Raw genomic sequence first — 20,362 nt, forward strand, 5'->3', positions numbered from 1 at the left:
CGGCTATGTCTCCACTGCGTTGCATATTTTTGTCCAAAATAGTAATACCCTCTGCTAGGGAATGTATAAATTCTAATTGCTTTCGTTTGGAAATTTCCCCAAGCTAAACGCCAAGAATAATTTTATTTACCCATTTTTTATTATGAATTTACATACATATTTTTATTTATTAAAGAAATTAAATTGGGCCCGATTTTATTGAAAAATTTTAAATTCAGGGAAACTTAAAAGTTAATCCCTTATAAATAAAATCGCCAATTAAACGTATTTTAAATGTTTTAAAATTGAATCCATATTCATGGATTTTACCAGTGGGGAACCGAGGTTGGATAGTTTCTCACTTAAGTTTTCATCGTTCAATGGGAAATTCTCGTATTCTGATGAGGAAATCTGATGAGAATCAATCAGACTGTCGTCGCTCATAATTTGAGAAGCAGCCGAAACCAGCGTTTTGAAATTGTAATTTTCCGGCAGTGATCGGATTAGACGCGAAATCCTTTCCATTCCGAAAGAATTGGTTGCCTGACGTTTCGTCCTTACTTGATTTCGAACGTATGCCGACGATCCATAGCCGTGCCATATAACGTACTCGTAGCACTGGTGGCCCATATCGTTCAGTTTCGGAATTATCTGAGCCCGAAGATTCGGATTCGCAAGAAGCAGCAATTGATTGTTCTGCAAAAAAATAAATTTATTAAAATTTTGAAATAAATTGAATTGGAGGATGCCTTCACCCTTGCTTGAACTCACCCTGTTTGCAATATCAATTAAGGTAGCCAGGGAATGCAGGTTCCTATGATCCTCTTCTAGAGCCGCGTCGACTTCCACAGCTATTTTCTTGGCATAGTTAATCTTATCCTCCAGGGTCTGGAAGAACACTTCAATAGCCTTCAGTTGTTGCCCAATGGTAGCCTGCTCGCGCAGATGCATCACGGCAGCTAATCCTTGATCAACGAATGTGGGTAACATGGTTAAGGCCATACCTATATTGCCAGTTACTATAGTCACGACGGTACGAAAGATAGTGCCAATAACATCGGCTATGGCCTTAGCGACAACACTTCCTTTACCCTCCAACGCCTCCTGCAGGGACTGCTTCTGCTTACCATAATAACCCTCCGGGCTGAAATCGTTGTGCATTTCGCCGAGAATGACGTCCAGCAATCGTCTCAAATTTTCCACTTTACTTTGCACCTGCTCCAATAATTCTAATGATACACTCGTCTTGCTGAGTCCTGCAGCCAGAGCCTTCACAGTCATGTTCCACAGCATATCCCTATCCTCGGCAGTCGCCTTCGGGTCAGTGATATATGGTGTGATGGTTTCCAGTGTACTATTAATGGCAACGCACCACTCGTAGACAGGACCCACACACTTTTTATATGTGAGATGGGCATCTGTATTCAACTGACGTACTTCATCCAGATGATTTTTAGCTTCTCCATGGTACCCGAACATAGCTTTGTCAATTGCCTCGATGGCATCCTGCAGGACCTCGAATTTGACTTTCTTGTCAAATTCAGCATTGTATGTGCCAACAACGTTGGACAAACTACTGACTGCCTTCTCCAGCGTGACGTACTCTTCCGGGCTGGCACTGCACAGGACGAGCAGAGTGCAGGAAATAATCCCCAGAAAAAGGGATACTTTAGTTTCCATGGTGCAAATCACTTGATGTTAACCTTCAGAAAGTCCAAGTTTAACTGAGCTTGATTGAGAATTCACTTCTCAACGTAAGCTAGCATTCAGAGATAATACCTAGCTTTACGGACTTTTGTACTAATGCAATGCATGTATTTGTTTATCAAAAAAAATCAAAAGCTTTTTATAGTATACATAAGTACTCATTATGGTTTAGTTACCGTGGGCCGAGTATTATATCAACATAGAGGTATACAAAATATATACATTAAATTGATCCTAACTAAAATCCACCAATTTTTTCCCCTAATACAAATATATTTTTAATCTTAAGTCTTTTACCTTAAATGACAAAAATACAAAAGTCAAAGCCACTGTAAAATATATATACAAATTAAGGTTTTTATACATACATATTTAGATTTTTAAAAGTCCTCATGACCTTGGGTCGTAAGTATGGAAATACATGTCGACCAGTCTAATCTTAATGTCTTAATCTAATCTCACATTAATAGCTCATATAGGAAGAATTGCCTTTGGGTTTTCTCCTGAATTTTATTGTTTTCCATTGAATGCAACTGTTTGTTGCTTCTAGGAATTGTATATATGCAAGCTAGTTCTACCTTAAACATCAGAGAGGAGCCCAGTTTTTAAAAACACTTTATTCAAAATTATGATCTAAGTACAACTATTTATATTTTATATTCGTATATCCTATATATGTTTTTCTATTTAAAATATCACAAAATATAAAATATATTACCCATTTTAAAACAAAAATTTGAATATTAAACCTTTCTTAATAGTAAAAAGCTAAAGTATTTTCTTTAAACCTTTGAAGATTTTAAGACTAAGCAAATAATTTATATTCCTTCTAATAATCATGTCCTCCTCAGAAAGCTCGCGTATGTTCTATGGGTCACTTGAGTTCACACATGTATTATGTGAATTTGTATTTGGGTTCTCCCACAGATTAAAACAAAACCATTATATTGTCGTATTATATACATATTTTTGTCAGTAAAAATATATAAGATTTAAAAATAAAATATGCTTATAAGATTTGTCATCAAAGATTTGGGAAATCCACCAAGGCAACTTCTTAAAAAGAACAAAGTAAACCAAAATGCGGATATATTGAGTCTTTATATAAAATTTAAAATTTTAATCAAATTTATATAACTGGGAAAAACAAAGAAGTTCCCTGTACAATTTTTTTTATACAATACCAAAATTAAAAAGTCGCTTAAAATGACCTACAAAATCGCTAATAAAACAAAAATATTTCTTTATTTACCATTCGTTATTTCATATTTATTTAAAATCAAAACATTTTGAAAACTAAAATAATTGAAGAAATATTAGAAAAATTTAAAATTTTATATAAATTTGCTGATATTGTTAGTATTTAAATGCGTTAAGCCGCTGTGGCGGTGTGGGTGTCGTTTGGGGCCTCCGAGGTCCTGGGTTTGAACGTAGAATTTGATAATCTGCGCAGACTTTTCCCAATTCCTGGAAGCTTGGAATAAGTCGACCTCTGAGTTCAGGATTGCTTTCCAGCCACTTTGAAATGTTCTGCAAAAATATTTAGGTTTATAATTGATATTCATTGTCCCAATATTCAACTTACTTCCTTATTGATCTGCGAAAGCTGTTCCAAGTTTCTTTTGTCTTTCTCAAAATCGCCAGATACCTTCTCGGAAATTAAGACTGCATTCTTGATCTCATCACCCAGAACTTTGAAAAACAGTTGAATAGCAGCAAGTTCCTCCTGGTACGTTGGATTACGGCGTTCATCCACGACATCATCTAGTCCTTTCCGACAAAATTCCTCTTTAAAAGGTGCCACTCCTCTGTGAGGGGCCTTCAAGAAAGCGATGATGGCATTAAAGAAACGAGAAATGACGTCCACAACTTTAGATGCGGGGTCCCATGGTTTCGGTGTAGTTCTATCCAATATCTCCTGTCTCCGCTTTTCATAGTAGCCATTTGGGCGGAAATCGGCTTCAATATTTTTCAGCATTTCGCCCAATATTTCGTTGAGGGTTTTCGTTTTACTTTGCAAGTAATTCAGCTCCTTTAAGGAGCTACCAGCTTTATTGATGCCGCTGACAAGTACTCCTTGGGCCATAATTTTCCAAATTGTATTGCGATCCGACTGTGACAAGCTTATATTGTCTATTTGGGATATGAACAGGTCAAGGGTGCTGTTGATGGCTACACACCACTCAAACACCGGATCGACAGTTTCCCGGTAAGTGATTTGCGCCGCACTGTACGATGTACGCAACGAATCCAATTGGTTTTTGGCCAATCCCTGGTAATCAAGCATCGACTGGTCAATGGTTGAAACCACTGCTTTCAACTCATCCAAGTTGCCATTTGATTCAAACTCGTTGTTGTACTTTCTGACAAGTTTGGCTAAACTTTGAGTCAAGTTCTTAACAGTTTCGAATTCCTCATTTTCCTCCGCGTTATACGCCGCAAACAATGTACATGACACCATTAAAAATATCAAGTTTATTTTTCTCTTCATGATAATGGTTCACAGTGGAGGTTGTTATGCTCCGTAGACTGTTCGGATTAAACTGAGCTTGATATTTCATTGCATGGAAGCTGGAAGTTTCACGAAGCTTGCCGATAATGTAAATCATTGATAGGCAGCTACCTAATCTTTTATATGCAATGAAATTTTATTTACTAAGAAAATCTTATTTATATAAAGAAATACAAGCTTTTTGGTGTTACCTAGCCAATATTTTCCAAAAGACTCAAAAGGTTTTCACACGAATTTAAACTGTTGCGTACCTACGAAAATTTAAATCTTTAATCTGTTAGTTATTGAGCGGCAGAATTCGAAGCCACCAAAATCAGAAAACCGTGTGTATGCTTCGGAACTTTATTTGTGACTGACAAATGTAGCGAAAGAAAAATGAAAAAGTTGTTATACATAATTTTCTTATTCTCTATTTCTTAGGACCATACAAGCGTGCATTGCATCATCCTAATATTGTACCGGGTACTTTATTTTCTACACCCTTCCTCAATGCAAGCTTGTTTACAAAAAATTATTATCAAAACAAATTAAACATTTTTGTAAACTCTTCGTGTTTTGTTTTAGGAAGATTTTTTTGTCAAAATATCTGCAATCATTTCAGTTGTACATTTGTATTTCAACAAAACTTGCCCTTTCTTTACAACTTCTCTAACAAAATGATAACGTATATCAATGTGCTTAGTTTTGGAATGATGAACAGGATTCTTGGTTAACGCCTGCGCACTCAGATTATCCCCATACACGACGATCGGGGTGTCGTTGTCTCCGCAACCGATCTCCATAATCAGCCTTCGCATGACTATCGCCTCCTTAAATGCCGCCGAAAGTGCCATGTATTCCGCCTCGGTACTGCTTAACGCCACACTTCGCTGCTTTTCCGAACGCCAAGAAATCGGACCACCTGCTAACAAGTAGATGAAACCAGTATATGATTTCCTGTCAAGCCTATCGCCTGCCCAATCCGCATCCACGTATCCACAGAACGACTGACCACATTGCCGATAGTGTAGTTTCATGTCAATCGTAGATGAGAGGTATCTAAAGATGTGCTTTATGCCAGCCATGTGTTCAGCATGCGGGTTTTGATTCCGCTGTGCCAATTTTGACACCGAATGCAATATGTCTGGCCTTGTTGTAAGAGCTAGCCACATAAGCTCTCCTACTATGGACTGATACGTAGTGGGATCCACCTTTTTGCATTGAGGGCTTGTACAGTCTACTTGGAAACCAGGATCCAAAGGTGTCTTCGCCGACTTGCAAAAATCACTTCCATGGGTATGCAAAAGATCCTTGATATATTGCGTATGTCCCAAAGTAATTGCTCCAAGATCACCGTCTCGTTCGATTTCCATGCCCAGGAAATGGTTAAGTTGACCCTTGTCAACACACTCGAATGATTGTGAAATGCTGCTCTTGATTTTCAGCAAATCCTCGTGCGATTGGCAAGCTATAATTATATCGTCAACATATACAAGGATTAGTACAAGATTACCTTCGCCACAATGTTTGTACAAACATGGTTCGTTATCACAGGCAACGAATCCCATATTGACCAATACGCCATTTAGCTTCTCGTTCCAGGCCCTTCCTGATTGTTTCAAGCCATATATTGCTCTCTTCAAAAGCAATACTTTGTCAGGATTCGATTCATCTGAGTACCCTTCCGGCTGCTTCATGTAGACCGTCTCACTCAGATTGCTGTTGAGATACGCGGTGCATACATCCATTTGATGAAGATGTAGCTTAAGCTCCGCCGCCAGTGCTATAATAAAGCGAACACTCTCCAATCGGCATACTGGCGAAAATGTTTCTTGGTAATTTACGCCAAACTGCTGAGCGCATCCTTTTGCTACCAGTCGAGCCTTGAAACGTTCTATTTGGCCATTTTTATCACGCTTCACGTTGAACACCCACTTGCATCCAATGGCTCGCTGATCTTTGGGTAAATCAGTGACTTGCCAAGTCTGGTTGGAAACCAGAGAATCATATTCTCTTTCCATGGCTTCACGCCACTCCTTTGCATTATTACTCTCCAGCGCCTCTTTGCAAGTTAACGGAATCGGAACATTTTCCGAAATAAGGGCGCCTAGGATATTGTACTGCTTCTTTGGACGTCCAGGTTTTCCAGTCCGAATGATCTTAGGGCGGCCGGGGCCCCTGCGTGCCTCCTCCTCGACATGCTCACCCTTTTCTTCAGCACTCTCGTACTGATCCGTGCTATCATCGGAGCTGTCGGCGTCGATGGATGAGTCAGAAACGACTTCTGCATCTCCGAGTCCCTGCTGCTGACGGTCCTCCTCCAGGTCCTCCAGCTCGATCGTCACAGTATCATCCTTGGATGCCACGTCATGATGTTCATCAAATAATACATCCCGTTTTTCGACCAATTGTCCAGTTGATGGGTCATACAGTCGATAACCTTTGGCTGCAACAGAATACCCAACCATAATGTACTCCTTTCCCTTAGGTTGAAATTTGCTGCCCTTCCTCGGACCCTTGTCCAGAGCAACTGCAAGAGATCCAAAAACCTTTAGATGTTTTGCATAAGGTCTCTTACCCGTCCACGCTTCCATAGGAGTCATACTCTCTAATGCGCTGGTAGGGGAACGATTTCGCAGATAAACCGAAGTGTTGACAGCTTCTGCCCAAAAACGATCTCCCAGTCCCGCCTGGACCAGAAGGCATCTTGACATCTCCACTAGCGTACGATTTGCCCGTTCCGCAACTCCATTTTGCTGGGGAGTATATGCTATTGTTAGCTGTCTGTCGATTCCATGCTGCTTTAGACATTCGTCAAACTGTTTATTGACAAATTCTCCGCCATTATCACTCCGCAGGCATTTCAATCTTTTTCCTGTCTGCCGTTCCACCAGATTCTTGAATTCGATGAATTTAGATAGCACCTCGTTCTTTCCATGCAGGAAATAAACAAAAATCCTCCTGGACTTATCGTCAATGAACGTCAGAAAATACTTGGAACCTCCGAGGGATGGTGTTGGAAAAGGTCCACAAACATCTGCGTGTATCAGCTCCAAAAGCTCCTTAGCCCGATTACTCGTTGCAGATGGAAAAGGTTGAACATGGATTTTGCTAACCATACACGTTTTGCAATTAATATTCTCTGGCAACCGAATATTTTCTATTCCTCGAACTATCCCTTTGGATACCATCTCTTTCAAGCTAGAGAAATTAATATGTCCGTATCTCTTGTGTAGCAAAATTCCATCAACAGCTGACATGGCAAAACATTTACTTCGGCCACCTTCAAATAAGTACAAGTTGCCAATCTTTTTGGCTTTCACTATGCATTCTCCATCTTGCATCACCTTGGCATTCTCTATGTCAAAGGTCACCTTGCACCTGTTCTGGACAGCACTGCTCACGGAATAGAAATTTCCGGTCATCTTCGGAACGTAGAGAACATCTTTTAGTGTCAACATGCACTGGCCTGTCTGTATCTTGACGTCACCTATACCTTCTGCTTGAAGGAAACCAGCATCGGCCAGTCCGATCTGTTCAGTGTGCTTCTCAAACTTTGTGAATAGCTCTCTTGCGCAACACATATGGCTTGTTGCGCCACTATCTAAGCACCATGTTGAATTGTCAATTTTGTTGACGTCACAGGCGTGCAACAGGCTGCTTTGTCGATTCACCATACTTCTTGATTCCATACGATGATCTCCCTCACCCTCTCTTCGACACTGGGACTTAATGTGCCCTTGCTCACCACACTTGAAACAAACGATATTTTTTCGTTTCTTCTGTCCATACGTTTTTGTCTGTGAGTTGTGCTTGTGTATTGCAGCAAATGCTTTAGTGTCGACTCGTTCCTCTGTTATTCCTTTTCTTTCGCTCTCCTCCTTTAACTTTATGGTGAGAATTTCGAACGAAGGTAACTGATCTCGTGTTTCCATAGCGACCACGAAATGTTCAAATTGCTCTGGAAGACTTGATAGCAAAACGATAGTGCGAAGTTCGTCGTTTATGTCTATTCCAACTCCAGTTAGACAATCCAGAATTTCCACAAATTCACTTATGTAGGTCGTTATGCTCTGCCCTTGCTCCATCCGTTTATTGAGCAGTTTCTTGTATAACTGTACTTTTCGTACAGGTCCGCTTGGTTGATGAACTTCCTTCAACTTGGTCCATGCCTCCACAGCCGTTAAGCAATTCTTGATGTAGGCCAATTGAGATGTCTTGACACTCAATGTTATTGTCGCCAACGCCTTACTGTCCAAGGCCGCAAACTGTTGTCCTTCCGGAACATTCGTTTCAGTTAGCTCTCCAGACGTAACACTCCACAGACCGGAATGCACTAATACAGATCGCATCTGTATTTTCCATGTATCATAGTTTGTCTCCTCTAACTTATCAATTTGATAAAGAGCACTCATTGTTCTTAATCTTGAGTCACACACCGAATAACTTGAACTCTCTAGTGCCTGGGCCCATAACCTATTGAGCGGCAGAATTCGAAGCCACCAAAATCAGAAAACCGTGTGTATGCTTCGGAACTTTATTTGTGACTGACAAATGTAGCGAAAGAAAAATGAAAAAGTTGTTATACATAATTTTCTTATTCTCTATTTCTTAGGACCATACAAGCGTGCATTGCATCATCCTAATATTGTACCGGGTACTTTATTTTCTACATTAGTTTTCTAGTTAATTTTTGTAGAATTTTACAATATGCTTAAATAAATTATAACTATAGATACATTATAGATCCATAGATACACTTTATCACAAACGTATTTATATTTTTCATATTATTCGAAGGTTGAAGGTCAATACTTCATGATTAAGAATGTATATATGAATATATATCCTTCATAGTGTCGGAGATGCCCGCATTTCACTTTTTGACCAAAATTTTAATACCTACTGTGAACGCCCAGAAATAAAAAAGTCGATAAAAGTCGAATGTCTGTATCTTAAAGTATTCTTACATATCCTATGGGACCGTTAATATAATAGTTTTTCCGCCCACTCCAATAAAGGTATTCGTTTCGTCCTGCTTTAATTTTTCAGATAAGACAGAAAATATTCATATTATAAATGACCTATTTCCGAGAATACTATGAATTTTCATTCGAGTACTTCCAAGAAAATATTTTTCACAGAATGCAACAGTAAGCTATTTTTGTAAAGAAATTAAAAAAATCTTTCTTATTTTTCATGAAAAAACCTTACACTGCTCTCATTTTTTTTAATTCACACTTTTGAAAAATATTTACAAATCTTTGTATTAAGTTGTTATACATTTATATGTACATATACATATAAGTTTATACGAAAAAGGATGGGGTTAGCATTAAATTAGTTGTGCCAGTACTACCTGTCAAAGATAACCTTGACAAGGTCTTCTTGAATATTTTTAATCCTACACAGAAAATATTTTCTTCCGTAATTCCTGAGTTTCTCATGCAATATTTGTTTTTATGGGAACTTATTTAAAATAGTTTAAATAACAATATATTAATGTGTTTAATGTATATTTAGATACATATATATGGTGGTGCATAGCACATACAGACATCCATTATTCAAAATTAATTTATTACTGTGTAAAATAGATTTTAAAATCAAATGATAGGAAATGTTTCAAATGACTAGGTGTTCATATGAGATAAGACTAGTTCGCCGAAAAATGTAAATCATTTCCTGCTCCTAATCTTGTGAAAATCGTTTATGTGTATATACTTATTTCTGTAATATGCACAAAAACTAATGCAGTAAAAGTTTACATGGTTCAGTAATTTTTTTAAGTAAGATCAGTTTAATTTTGACCGCTGCCAGCAATAGTACCAGTTCTTTCTAAGGACTTCTATCATCTAAGGACTTCAATCAATCGATTTCATAATGGAAAATAAAACATCCCTTTTCTTCGGGATTATTTCTTGCACTTTGCTCGTCCTGTGCAGTGCAACCCAGGAGGAGTACGTGGCCCTGGAGAAGGCAGTCAGTAGTTTGTCCAATGTTGTTGGCACATACAACGCTGAATTTGACAAGAAAGTCAAATTTGATGTCCTGCAGGAAGCCATCGATGCAATCGATAAAGCTATGTTTGGCTACCAAGGAGAAGCTAAAAAGCATCTGGATGAAGTACGTCAGTTGAATACAGATGCCCATCTCACATATAAAAAGTGTGTAGGCCCTGTCTACGAGTGGTGCGTTGCCATCAATAGTACACTGGTATCTATCACACCATATATTACTGACCCGAAGTCGACGGCCGAGGACAGGGATATGCTGTGGAACATGACTGTGACTGCTCTAGCTTCAGGGCTCAGCAAGACGAGCGTCTCATTGGAATTATTGGAGCTGGTGCAGAGCAAAGTTGAAAATTTGAAACAGTTGCTGGATGTTATTATGCGGGAGCTGGACAATGATTTCGCCCCTGAAGGATATTATGGAAAGCAGAAACAGTCCCTGCAGGAGGCTTTGGATGGTAAAGGCACTGTTGTCGCCAAGGCCATTGCCAAACTTATTACATCAATTTTCGAGACAGTCGTCCGTGTTGTGACAGGCAATATTGGTGAGGCCTTGACTATGTTGCCGACATTTGTGGATCAAGGATTGGGAGTCGTGATGCAGCTCCGGGAGAAGGCTACCATTGATCAACAACTGAAGGCAATTGAAGTTTTCTTCAAAACGCTGACTGAAAAGATAACCTATGCTAAGAAAATAGCTCTGGAAGTCGACGCGGCTCTAAAAGAGGATCATAAGAACTTGGATTCTCTGGCTACCTTAATTGATATCGCAAACCAGGTTAGTAAACCGTGAAAAAATAAATAATTTTTATTAAAATAACTTTATTTTTTAGAACAATCAATTGCTGCTCCTTGCGGATCCAAATCTCCGAGCTCAGATAATTCCCAAACTGAATGATATGGGTCACCAGTGCTATGAGTACGTTATTTGGCACGGGCATGGTTCAAAGAACTATCTTTACAACCAAGTTAGGACCAAACGTCAAGCACCCGAATCTTGCGAAACGGGAAGGATAAGGCGATTACTCAAATCCCTACCGGAAAATTACAATTTCAATATGGTGGTTTCCGCTGTTTCTCAAGTGATGAGCGAAGTGAATTGTGATTCCCCTGTAGAAAATGGACCTACTGCATCCGAAATCGCAAATGAGGAAATAACCACCCGGGCTACTCCACTTTTAAAATCCATGAACATGGATTTAGTTGTAAAACATATCAAATTTGTTTAGTGGAAATTTGAAGATTTAAACACTTTATCCTTTTGTACGATTTTAAAAATTGAATTATGTACATATATCTTAAAGCTTAGCTTTCCTTTAGTTGCAATAAAATTCGCAGCCCGCGCAAAATGAGCATTTATGAATTTACATTATTTTATTTCAAATCAACTGACGTAGTAAACTTTTAAGTAATCTTGGTTGTATAAATGATTTAAAACAGTAGGCGTCTGACCCTGACATATTCGTGTTTAGAATGTATTAAGTAGACTTGGCAGCATTATTTTGTGTTCTTAGGTCAAAAATAAAACCTTCAGAGCCCAAATGGCGGTCAGAGCCAAGATGGATGAGCAGGCCTCTCCATGGTACTCCAGCTTCTACAACTCGATTAAGCAGACTCCCACAAATGTGACCCTCCTGGTTGTGTCGGCAATTGTCTTCTACAAGGTGGTGAGTCTGACCCGGCGGCGACGTCTTCCTCGGGATCAGAAAGCACTCGGCTCGAATCCGATTAGCTCTGATATTAAATCAAACCGGGATTGTGGACTTCCTGCGCTGCATAGCGACTTTACGGTGGGCGAGCTAAGAGAATTCGATGGATCACGACACGACGGTCGCATTCTGGTGGCTATCAACTTCAACGTGTACGATGTCTCCAATTCCCCGCACTACTATGGCCCCCATGGCGTCTATCCCAACTACGCCGGTAGAGATATTTCACGAAACTTGATCAATTTTTCCGTAGAGTCTAACGAAAGTGCGGATTTTGACGATTTAAGTGACCTTTCAATTGGCCAAATGAATATACTACGGGAGTGGGATCAACAGTACAGTGAAAAGTATCCTTATGTTGGCAAACTTTTACGTGATGGCATCCCTCACACAAATTATGCAGACGAGGAGACTGACGAGTATGACGAGGAAGACAAAATAGAGGATAACGAGGACTACAAAATGGATGTTACTGCGCTGGATAACGAGAAGGATGAAGTAAATAATAAAGAAAATAATGTGGATAATGTAGAGGATATCGTACAAAATTTCGTTGATGAAAACATTAATGTTAACGAAGAAAAGGAGGATTCCAATACCAACGAGAACGGGGAGATGGACAACGAAAATACTCATGAAGAAAACCAAAACATATAATAAGCTCCATTACTTAGGTTAACTTATGTATATTTTTTTTGTGTGAAAATTAAAAGCTAAATTCAAATGTTTACACGTCAAACTATAAAAAAAATCATTTAATTTTTCGTATATAATAGTTTAACGGCAAAGTGTAAAGGAAATTGTGATATTAAAATTTTATTTCTTTTTATACGATGTAATGGTCCTGTACAATTTGAAGTCGGCAATCAAAGATTAAATTTTGGCTGAAAATGGCTAAAAACATGAAAACTTTTTTAAAGTTTACTAAATTACAATTTCTTTATGAAGTTTTACAACACTTAAGGCGGTGGTAAAAAAAACCACAATATGTTCATACTGTTATAGAGATGGCAAAATGTAAGTTACCAAAAATCGATAGCTATTCACAATAGTGATGTTATGTGCGATAGTGTTGAGACATTTATCTGTTGTTTGTGTAAATTTGGTAAAACATTTGTGTAGTACACTTAAGAGGACGAGTGTCTATGGTTTGCTATCTATCTGCTAAAATACCAGTTGTAAAAATGCAAAACTTAGCAGATCGATAGTCGCCGATATCGCTTGGCCCGAAATCGATATTTTGGCAGTATCCCACCTCTAGTTTTCTCTCCTCTCAAACCAGCCAGCCATTTTCCTTTCTTTTTAACCTCTCTTACTACCAAGGTATGTGCGCTCCACGTGGCCCTGCTTTTATTTGCCAAAACCGATAGAATTTAGCTCTCTTTTTTCTTCTTTTTAACAGCAGACGCAAACGTGGTCCCTGCAAGATGAAGTAAGTCACCCAAACCGAGCGCGCCAGGATCTGAGGCATGAAAAACTGCAGCGGATTTGTCGTGTATGCTTTGTCCGATAAGACTGTTAATTGGGTGTTTTCTTTTCCAGAATCGGTTTGTGTTCGTTCAGTGGGTACAAAATCTACCCCGGCCATGGCAAGACCATGGTTAAGGTTGACGGCAAGGTAAGTGTGCTCTTGAAACTCCTTACAATGATGCGCAAGCTAATCTTGGATGCCTTCTTTGCAGACCTTCACCTTCCTGGACAAGAAGTGCGAGCGCTCGTACCTGATGAAGCGCAACCCCCGCAAGGTCACCTGGACCGTGCTGTACCGCAGGAAGCACCGCAAGGGTATCGAGGAGGAGGCCTCCAAGAAGCGCACCCGCCGCACCCAGAAGTTCCAGCGCGCCATCGTTGGTGCCTCGCTGGCCGAAATCTTGGCCAAGCGTAACATGAAGCCTGAGGTCCGTAAGGCTCAGCGCGATCAAGCCATCAAGGTGGCCAAGGAGCAGAAGCGCGCCGCCAAGGCTGCCAAGAAGGCTGCTGCCCCCGCCCCCGCCAAGAAGGCTGCGCCCAAGCAGAAGGCCGCCAAGGTGACGCAGAAGGCTGCTCCCCGCGTCGGTGGAAAGCGGTAAACAAAACCCTTCGTGTAGTGAAGTGCTAAAGCTTAACAGGATTAAGGAACAGAAGTGACACAAAAATTTAAATAAACGCCACAAAGTTGCTTTGCGGTTAAGAAAAAAAGTTGCGCGTGCTTTTAATTTCTTGATTTTATCCATTCTGCCTCTTATACGAACTCGGTGCTGTATTTTTTGAGACCTATGAAGCTAGTAAGCCGACCGATGGCATCGCCGTGCACTTGAATGTATGTCTGATTCGGGTCATACAACTCCGTAACGAGCTGCTCCTCGTCTGGCCCGTCGTCGTCCAGCAGAGCCTCCACGTGCACCTTGTGCTGTCTTATTTCCATTAGATGTACGCAGCCGATTTGGCCAAGCAGCTCCAGCAAGAACATTGTGTCCACTGGCACCAAGTGCGGAAATCGAAAGAAGACCGACTGGACGGTGCATCCGAAGCGTAAGAGGCAATCACCCAGGATTGTGCTTAGCCAGCGATCGAGGACGCGGCGGTTGAGAGATGCATTCACCCGGATCCATGGCTGCGGCCGCATAGCTATCGCGTCGCGCTGCGCTTCCAGGGGACGATTAACTAGATCTGGCGGGGGATCCTTTTTTCTCGTGTTTCTCCTGGGACGCTTTGGGACTGGATCTTCAACTTCGTCGCTCTCACTGTCAGTACTGTTGGGCTCCTCCAGCTTTGACTTCTTTTCGGGCACAGCGCTACTGGAAGCTTCCATCGCCTCTAGCTTACGTTTGTGGCCAACGATTGCTTGCAGAGTGGCCGGTGCAGCCGCCACCAGTGGTTGAACTCGCTCCCTTTCCAGCCGCTTGATGTGGAACGTGTGCACCACCCAGTTGCGGATGTGGTTCTTATGGACATACATGTGGCTGACTACGCCCACCCTCTTCACCAGGCCGTGATCGGCCAGAAGATGCAAAGCTTCGAGCAGGAAATCGCCAAGAGGGAAGATCCTCCGCAGCTCCAAGCCTTGCACACCCAGTGGATGCTGATCGATGCAGTGGAGAATGTCCTCCATATGCTGAGTGGCACTGGTGTTGTATCCCTTGTCCAGCAGGATGGGTCGCAACGTGTCGAAGGTGTTCTCTGTGTACTGCCAGTAAGAAGCCCTGCCGAAACAGAAAGAAAACCAGTAAGAAAAGCCCAAGGAACTGGTTCTCCTTCAAAACTTACTTCAGGACCTTGTCTAGCACCGCGGATCCCAGAGCATCCATCTCCTGCTTGGCAAGCTGTTGCTGCTCCGAGCTTTCCGCAACCCGAATTCCAATTGTAGGTAGGTGGACCACGAAAACATCCTGGGCACGGGCGCGTTCCTCCTTGTTTAGAGTTGGCTCGTACTCCTGCACCCTGTCCGTATCCCAGGCATGGGTCTCGTCCTCAAGCAGTTCTGCGCAAATGGCTCGCCAGTCTGTGAGTTTGCTCCGATTTTGTTCAGCCAGAGCACGACCCAGGTCCTTGATCTCCAAGGGCTGCTGTTGCTGCCGCCAGTGCATTTCCAACTGCTGGGTGAAGGGCATGAAATTCGTGATGGTCATCGTTAGGGAGTTATCCGCCGTAAGAGTCTCCAGTTTCAAGGGCTGGGAGGAGGCCAGGGCATCGGCCACCAGCTGGCGCAGAACCGGCCGCTGTTCGTGGGCTATCCGCTCCACGGCGTTGAGGTAGTTACTGCTACGCATGATGCAGTTGACAAAGGGGCACTCCCCCACATCCAAACGGGCCACGTTAATGGTAACCGACTCGCCCAAGGCATCCAGGGCACAAAAAAAGTGCATGGCGCGCAGCGGCAGCTTGGATAGTTGGTTGTAGGCACTGGCGGGCAGTCGGTAGCTCAGGTTTGCCGGATGGAAGCGTACCCGGGACAGGGGACGGGTGCTGCACTCGCTCTCCAATCGCTTGGAGTACTCTGTCTGAGGGGCGTTGTCGAAAATGCAGCTAAAGTGATCCAGGATGCGGTCTGAGGAGGAGACGCTTTGCCGCGCTATCGTGCTAGTGTCGACTGTGAGGATATTGGTGGGCAGTTGTAGCGACAGGACCAGTCTTTTGCGCGCCGACCACTCGCCGATGAGCAGGAGCTGGGCAAAGTGCGGTGAGGATAGTTGCAGTTCCCCCTCCGTTTGCAGCTTTCGATCCAGATCGAAGTATCCCTCGTAAACGGTGTGCGGGAGCTTGGTGTACATAAAGCGGTACTTGTACTTCGAGCTGAGCAGATGGCCCGGGCCGGTGATCTGGCGGCTGGAAGCGCACTGGATATTGCGCCGCTTCACCGCCACGATCAGGGAGTCGGCCCGGGCTTTGTTGAACGCCTCGTTCAGCACCTCCTCGGAGAAGTGCTTGTAGATCTCGAAAGTCTGCAGGTTCAACAGGGTCTTGTCCTTCGCACAACACACAGTACTGTGGAGCACCCCGTGAGCCACTGCCACCTGCAGTTCTGTCTCGGTGGTGGGATCTTGATGGTACAGTTGCGTCTCCTCCACGGCTGGACGGCAGCGGCTTTGAATGGAGTCTAGCGTGTCCGGCAGCAGGAACTGAGTCCGCATGGATCGTTGCTAGTTTGGATATGGACATCTATCATTAAATTACATTTGGAGACATGGTTACAGGGTGGACTTACCGATTTGGACACAATGCGGTGGAGCTTGGTCATCACAAGGACAAAATGTACAATCAGGACATCATGGAATTCGGATTTGTTGGGGTACTCCCGCTTCAGCTCGGTGAGAAAGCTTTCGTTGTAGACATCCCTGAACTGCGGCTGCGTTTGCATCATGTAGATCCAACCGGCCATGTCCGGGGCGTCGCGCTTCGTCTTCATCATGAACTGAATGCGCCTCACGACAGCCTGAGTGGTCTTGTTGCAGATGCCTAGGTATCGTCGGATCAAGTCCCGGCACACCAAACCGACGTCGCACAGGGCCAGAGCCAAGACGGGCGCATCGAAGAAGGTATAGACTGCTCGGCCTATCCACAGCAGACGATCTTCCTCGGGCGACCACTTGACACGAAGAGTGCGCATATTGCGCAACGCATCCCGGTCGATGTCGTCCCTGGGCCCGCTCTTTTTCTTGGGATACTTGGTGCCAGACAGACCACCGATCTGCTTGCGAACCCCGGCCCGGTTGCTCACCTTTATTCGCACGGTGGTCCGTCTGTTGGTCAACAGCTTCTTTGGTTTCTTCGTGCCAATCACCGGGCGCACTGGCCCGTTCTGCCGTTGCACCCAGGACCAGTGTCGAAACTGGTGGGCGTACAAGTGGGAGCCTAGACCAGCGGCGCCCAGGTTGTCCCCCGGCACTGATCCGTTGTCCAGCGCCACCGCCTGGTCGAATTCCACGGCCGGTGTAAAGGCAAGATTCTCCAGGCGGGGAGCTGGCATTCGGTTGGGAACTTTCAGATGGTTCCGATAGCCAAGCTTTGTGTAGATGCAGATGTGCTGCAACTTGGCCCAGTATTGGGCCACCTGTTCCTTGTCGACGAACTCAAAGTCCAGCTGCGTGTAGGACCGATCTGAGCTGACCTTCTTGTAGTTGTGCTCGGTACTGGCAGTGGTGTCCAGCAGGCGGCTGCGCCGGTTGAGGAACACCCAGCGATGCAAGTAATCCCGCCCCACCTTGCACTCGCTGACCTGGATGAGGCCCATGTTGCTCAATAGCCGCAGCGTTGCCACATACAGCTGCTGCAGCTTCAGGCGAGGCACAATGGCCTCCAATCGCAACTGATGGAGCAGATAGTGTTGCCGGACAGGGTGCTGCAGCTGCAGACGCAGCTGGTCGTTGGCCTCCCGATCGATGCGGCAGATGCGTAGAAACAGCGATAGCGGCATTCGCTCCATGGCGTCCATAAAGTAAAGCCACCCCGGCGGCTTGTCCTCGTAACGTGGAAGAGGCGGAATGAATGTGCGCCAGCTGATGTCAGAGGTGTAGGGCAGGACTCTTCCATTCTCCTCCGCCGCCCATTCCTCGAGAAACTGTCGAGGCTGCAGCGACGGTTCCGTCTTCTGCCACTGCTGGACTAGATCGGCAGACATGTCCAAAGGTTTCTGATCCCTCGCCAGCTCGTTCTGAAGATAGTAGAGGAACTCGTGCAGTGTCCTGGCCAGCAGCAGCTTCGGGGCCCGCGCTTTGGACACCGGCAGACTGGGCATCTGCTTGCGCCGCGCCAGCACCTCTTTGCGTTCCTTTGGGAGTAGCTGGGAGGGCCGCCTCAACTGCTCTTCGGTCATGAGATGGAAGTTGCTCTTCAGCTTGAGAATTTCACGTTTCACTACCAGGTGGTCAATTCCAATTTTCGGGTGGGTGGCGAACCGGTAGAGGCGGACTCGCTGGTTATACTGCAGCGTGAGGTCATACGAGTTCACCTTCTTGTCCTTGATCATGGGAAGCAGTAGGCGGTGTAAGGAGCGCCGACAAATAGCGTCCTTGAAGCCAGCAGTGCTTTCTATCTGCTGGATGCGCTTCGTCAGGGCGTGCAGGTGTACAAGGCACAGTTCGTCGAGCAGGTTTACAATCAGCTTCTGGCGGTCAATGAGCCGCTGAGTTTGGTTGGTCACTCTCGTCAGTTTCACCTTAAACTCAGCGGGTCGAATATTCGCCACAATCTCCGGCAGGTCCCGAATGGGAATGGACACGTTTTCCGGAACATTCTGTAAACAGACCCGGATATGACCATGGAATTCATATTTAAATGTCCTTCACTTACCGGCTCGTCCTTACACTTGATCTCCTCTTCTTTTTGCTTGAGTTCCTTTTTTTTCTCGGATTCAGCGACATGCTCTATGGCGACGAAACGATACTGACGGCTCTTGCCGGCGTGCTCCGAGTAAACCTTGGCCATGTTGGAGCTCTGTAAATGCTTAATAAAGTGGCGCATGGTGTTGAAGTTAATGCCTGTGTACTGGGATATTTCAGAGGCAGTGAGTCCGCGTTGGCCAAACCGAGATACTGCCCGTCTTATCTCCTCCTCCGGCGGTATATCCAGAAGGCAGTGACCCAGGTCGAGGAACTCCGGTATCGTCCTTTCCTCGCCGACGTCGCTGTTGCTTTGATATAGATCCATCACCTGCATGTCAGGATTTCGCAGATGCACAACAGTCACCTTGCGGTTAGTTGACTTGGACACCTTTCCCGATTTGGTTAGAGTGGGTGGCCGTTCTACCTGTTTGGTTTCGAAAAACTTTCGGAACACATGCGTAACAAGCAACTTCTTGGTCTTCAAGTGGGGGGGATTGCCGAGGCGGGCGCATATCTCGGAGACGGGAATGTACCGTTCACTGGTGCGCATTATTTCGAAATATAGGTTTTCCAGATTCTCCTGGGTTCTGTTTTTGTAGATGCGATGAAAACGAGGTAAGATCAACAGCGATGATGTCAGGAGACGGCCCTTGTTTTGCTCCACATACGTCTGGGCGGTAATCAGTTGCAAGTTCAGTAGCTTGTTCCTTAAACGGCAATAAACATGAACATTTTACTTAAAAGTCCCTTATTCGACCTACTTGATGAAGAACACAAATCCAGGATCCCGGCAGTAGTGAATTAACGACCACGGCCCTGCCGTCGTATGTCCGCTGTTCCGGGTGCGCCCGATCGCCTCCAGGTAGACGTAGTTGCGCAGCGACATTTCCTTTGGCAACAACATGTGCCTGGGCGACAGGGCTGCATTCCGCAGGTCTTGTGAAGCGACTACCACCAATCGTCCGTCCCACTGCTCGGTGGCCTGGGAGCAGTTCAGCTTCATGAGATCGCTAGCCGGAATCACTTTCCTGGTCTTGAAGTCTACACAACTACCCATGACGCCGCCTTCCTGCACTGGTGCATTGGTGAGAAACTGAAAGGGGCATTTTTCCGGCACCACTGGATAACCCACATCCTTGTCCAGATCATTCTGGCGATCATAATAAGGCAGGGTAGAACGCGGCGTGGGCAATTCGAAAAATTGAACTTTCTGCGGAGATGACCGTACAAGCAACGTCCACACCTGGCTTAGAATTCGATCAGGCAATGGATTCGGTGCGAAATTAAGACGCCGTGCCAACAAGTCCCAGAGATCTTCAAAGAAATTATTAAAAAGTTAATGGAATTCATAAAACAATCTATCATTCTCCTACAGGGCAATGTCACTCCTTCCAAGCCCTCCAGGGCGATCTCGTCGAAGACAGCATTGATCCAAGATCCTCCTGATGTCGAGCACATTTTTAATATGCAATTATAAACAGAAACGTTTCACTAACAAAATCAAAACAATGGTTTAAACTTGTTGTTGTTGTAACCATCCTTAGTGATGGTATGCTTCTTATGTTAGGGATGACATTTTTGTTATTCCTATTTCAATTTCAATTTTACAAATACATTAATAACTCCGCAGGCAGGTATTATATTAAAGTCTTAATTTTATTT

The 20,362-nt window shown here is 43.9% G+C and overlaps 6 protein-coding genes across 6 annotated transcripts; 3 read left to right on the plus strand and 3 right to left on the minus strand.

Moving 5' to 3' along the window:
- Positions 1-133: 133 nt before the first annotated feature.
- LOC108131117 (uncharacterized) lies at positions 134-1,708 on the minus strand. The gene is made up of 2 exons (XM_070277407.1): positions 751-1,708; positions 134-675 (listed from the first exon to the last, which is right to left on the minus strand). The coding sequence occupies exons 1-2, from the start codon at positions 1,657-1,659 to the stop codon at positions 259-261; spliced, it is 1,326 nt and encodes a 441-aa protein (XP_070133508.1). The 5' UTR covers positions 1,660-1,708; the 3' UTR covers positions 134-258.
- Positions 1,709-2,925: 1,217 nt separating this feature from the next.
- LOC108131114 (uncharacterized) lies at positions 2,926-4,233 on the minus strand. The gene is made up of 2 exons (XM_017249848.3): positions 3,272-4,233; positions 2,926-3,216 (listed from the first exon to the last, which is right to left on the minus strand). The coding sequence occupies exons 1-2, from the start codon at positions 4,175-4,177 to the stop codon at positions 3,043-3,045; spliced, it is 1,080 nt and encodes a 359-aa protein (XP_017105337.2). The 5' UTR covers positions 4,178-4,233; the 3' UTR covers positions 2,926-3,042.
- Positions 4,234-9,988: 5,755 nt separating this feature from the next.
- LOC108131120 (uncharacterized) lies at positions 9,989-11,554 on the plus strand. The gene is made up of 2 exons (XM_070277327.1): positions 9,989-10,969; positions 11,025-11,554. The coding sequence occupies exons 1-2, from the start codon at positions 10,061-10,063 to the stop codon at positions 11,418-11,420; spliced, it is 1,305 nt and encodes a 434-aa protein (XP_070133428.1). The 5' UTR covers positions 9,989-10,060; the 3' UTR covers positions 11,421-11,554.
- An 80-nt stretch (positions 11,555-11,634) lies between these two features.
- LOC108131159 (membrane-associated progesterone receptor component 1) lies at positions 11,635-12,630 on the plus strand. The gene has a single exon (XM_017249896.3). It carries the CDS (start codon positions 11,733-11,735, stop codon positions 12,555-12,557), a length of 825 nt encoding a protein of 274 aa, XP_017105385.2. The 5' UTR covers positions 11,635-11,732; the 3' UTR covers positions 12,558-12,630.
- A 540-nt stretch (positions 12,631-13,170) lies between these two features.
- RpL24 (ribosomal protein L24) lies at positions 13,171-14,045 on the plus strand. The gene is made up of 4 exons (XM_017250045.3): positions 13,171-13,223; positions 13,303-13,332; positions 13,443-13,518; positions 13,583-14,045. Exons 2-4 carry the CDS (start codon positions 13,328-13,330, stop codon positions 13,967-13,969), a joined length of 468 nt encoding a protein of 155 aa, XP_017105534.1. The 5' UTR covers positions 13,171-13,223; positions 13,303-13,327; the 3' UTR covers positions 13,970-14,045.
- Positions 13,733-20,226, minus strand: LOC108131252 (general transcription factor 3C polypeptide 1). Its single transcript, XM_017250039.3, has 6 exons — positions 20,074-20,226; positions 19,462-20,014; positions 18,669-19,407; positions 16,585-18,612; positions 15,147-16,519; positions 13,733-15,082 (listed from the first exon to the last, which is right to left on the minus strand). The coding sequence occupies exons 1-6, from the start codon at positions 20,156-20,158 to the stop codon at positions 14,122-14,124; spliced, it is 5,739 nt and encodes a 1,912-aa protein (XP_017105528.2). The 5' UTR covers positions 20,159-20,226; the 3' UTR covers positions 13,733-14,121.
- Positions 20,227-20,362: the final 136 nt, after the last annotated feature.

This window comes from Drosophila bipectinata, chromosome 2L (assembly GCF_030179905.1).
Source record: "Drosophila bipectinata strain 14024-0381.07 chromosome 2L, DbipHiC1v2, whole genome shotgun sequence".
NCBI lineage: Eukaryota > Metazoa > Arthropoda > Insecta > Diptera > Drosophilidae > Drosophila > Drosophila bipectinata.

Excerpts from the sequence above, each read along its gene's own strand:
- LOC108131117 (XM_070277407.1), bottom strand. The coding sequence starts at position 1,659 with ATGGAAACTAAAGTATCCCTTTTTCTGGGGATTATTTCCTGCACTCTG. Across the intron at positions 676-750 it reads TAATTGATATTGCAAACAGG|AACAATCAATTGCTGCTTCT; the intron begins GTGAGTTCAAGC and ends ATTTTTTTGCAG.
- LOC108131114 (XM_017249848.3), bottom strand. The coding sequence starts at position 4,177 with ATGAAGAGAAAAATAAACTTGATATTTTTAATGGTGTCATGTACATTG. Across the intron at positions 3,217-3,271 it reads TTTCGCAGATCAATAAGGAA|AACATTTCAAAGTGGCTGGA; the intron begins GTAAGTTGAATA and ends ATATTTTTGCAG.
- LOC108131120 (XM_070277327.1), top strand. The coding sequence starts at position 10,061 with ATGGAAAATAAAACATCCCTTTTCTTCGGGATTATTTCTTGCACTTTG. Across the intron at positions 10,970-11,024 it reads TAATTGATATCGCAAACCAG|AACAATCAATTGCTGCTCCT; the intron begins GTTAGTAAACCG and ends TTTATTTTTTAG.
- LOC108131159 (XM_017249896.3), top strand. The coding sequence starts at position 11,733 with ATGGCGGTCAGAGCCAAGATGGATGAGCAGGCCTCTCCATGGTACTCC.
- RpL24 (XM_017250045.3), top strand. Across the intron at positions 13,519-13,582 it reads TGGTTAAGGTTGACGGCAAG|ACCTTCACCTTCCTGGACAA; the intron begins GTAAGTGTGCTC and ends CCTTCTTTGCAG.
- LOC108131252 (XM_017250039.3), bottom strand. The coding sequence starts at position 20,158 with ATGTGCTCGACATCAGGAGGATCTTGGATCAATGCTGTCTTCGACGAG. Across the intron at positions 19,408-19,461 it reads GGATTTGTGTTCTTCATCAA|GAACAAGCTACTGAACTTGC; the intron begins GTAGGTCGAATA and ends TTGCCGTTTAAG. Across the intron at positions 15,083-15,146 it reads GTGCTAGACAAGGTCCTGAA|GGCTTCTTACTGGCAGTACA; the intron begins GTAAGTTTTGAA and ends CTGTTTCGGCAG.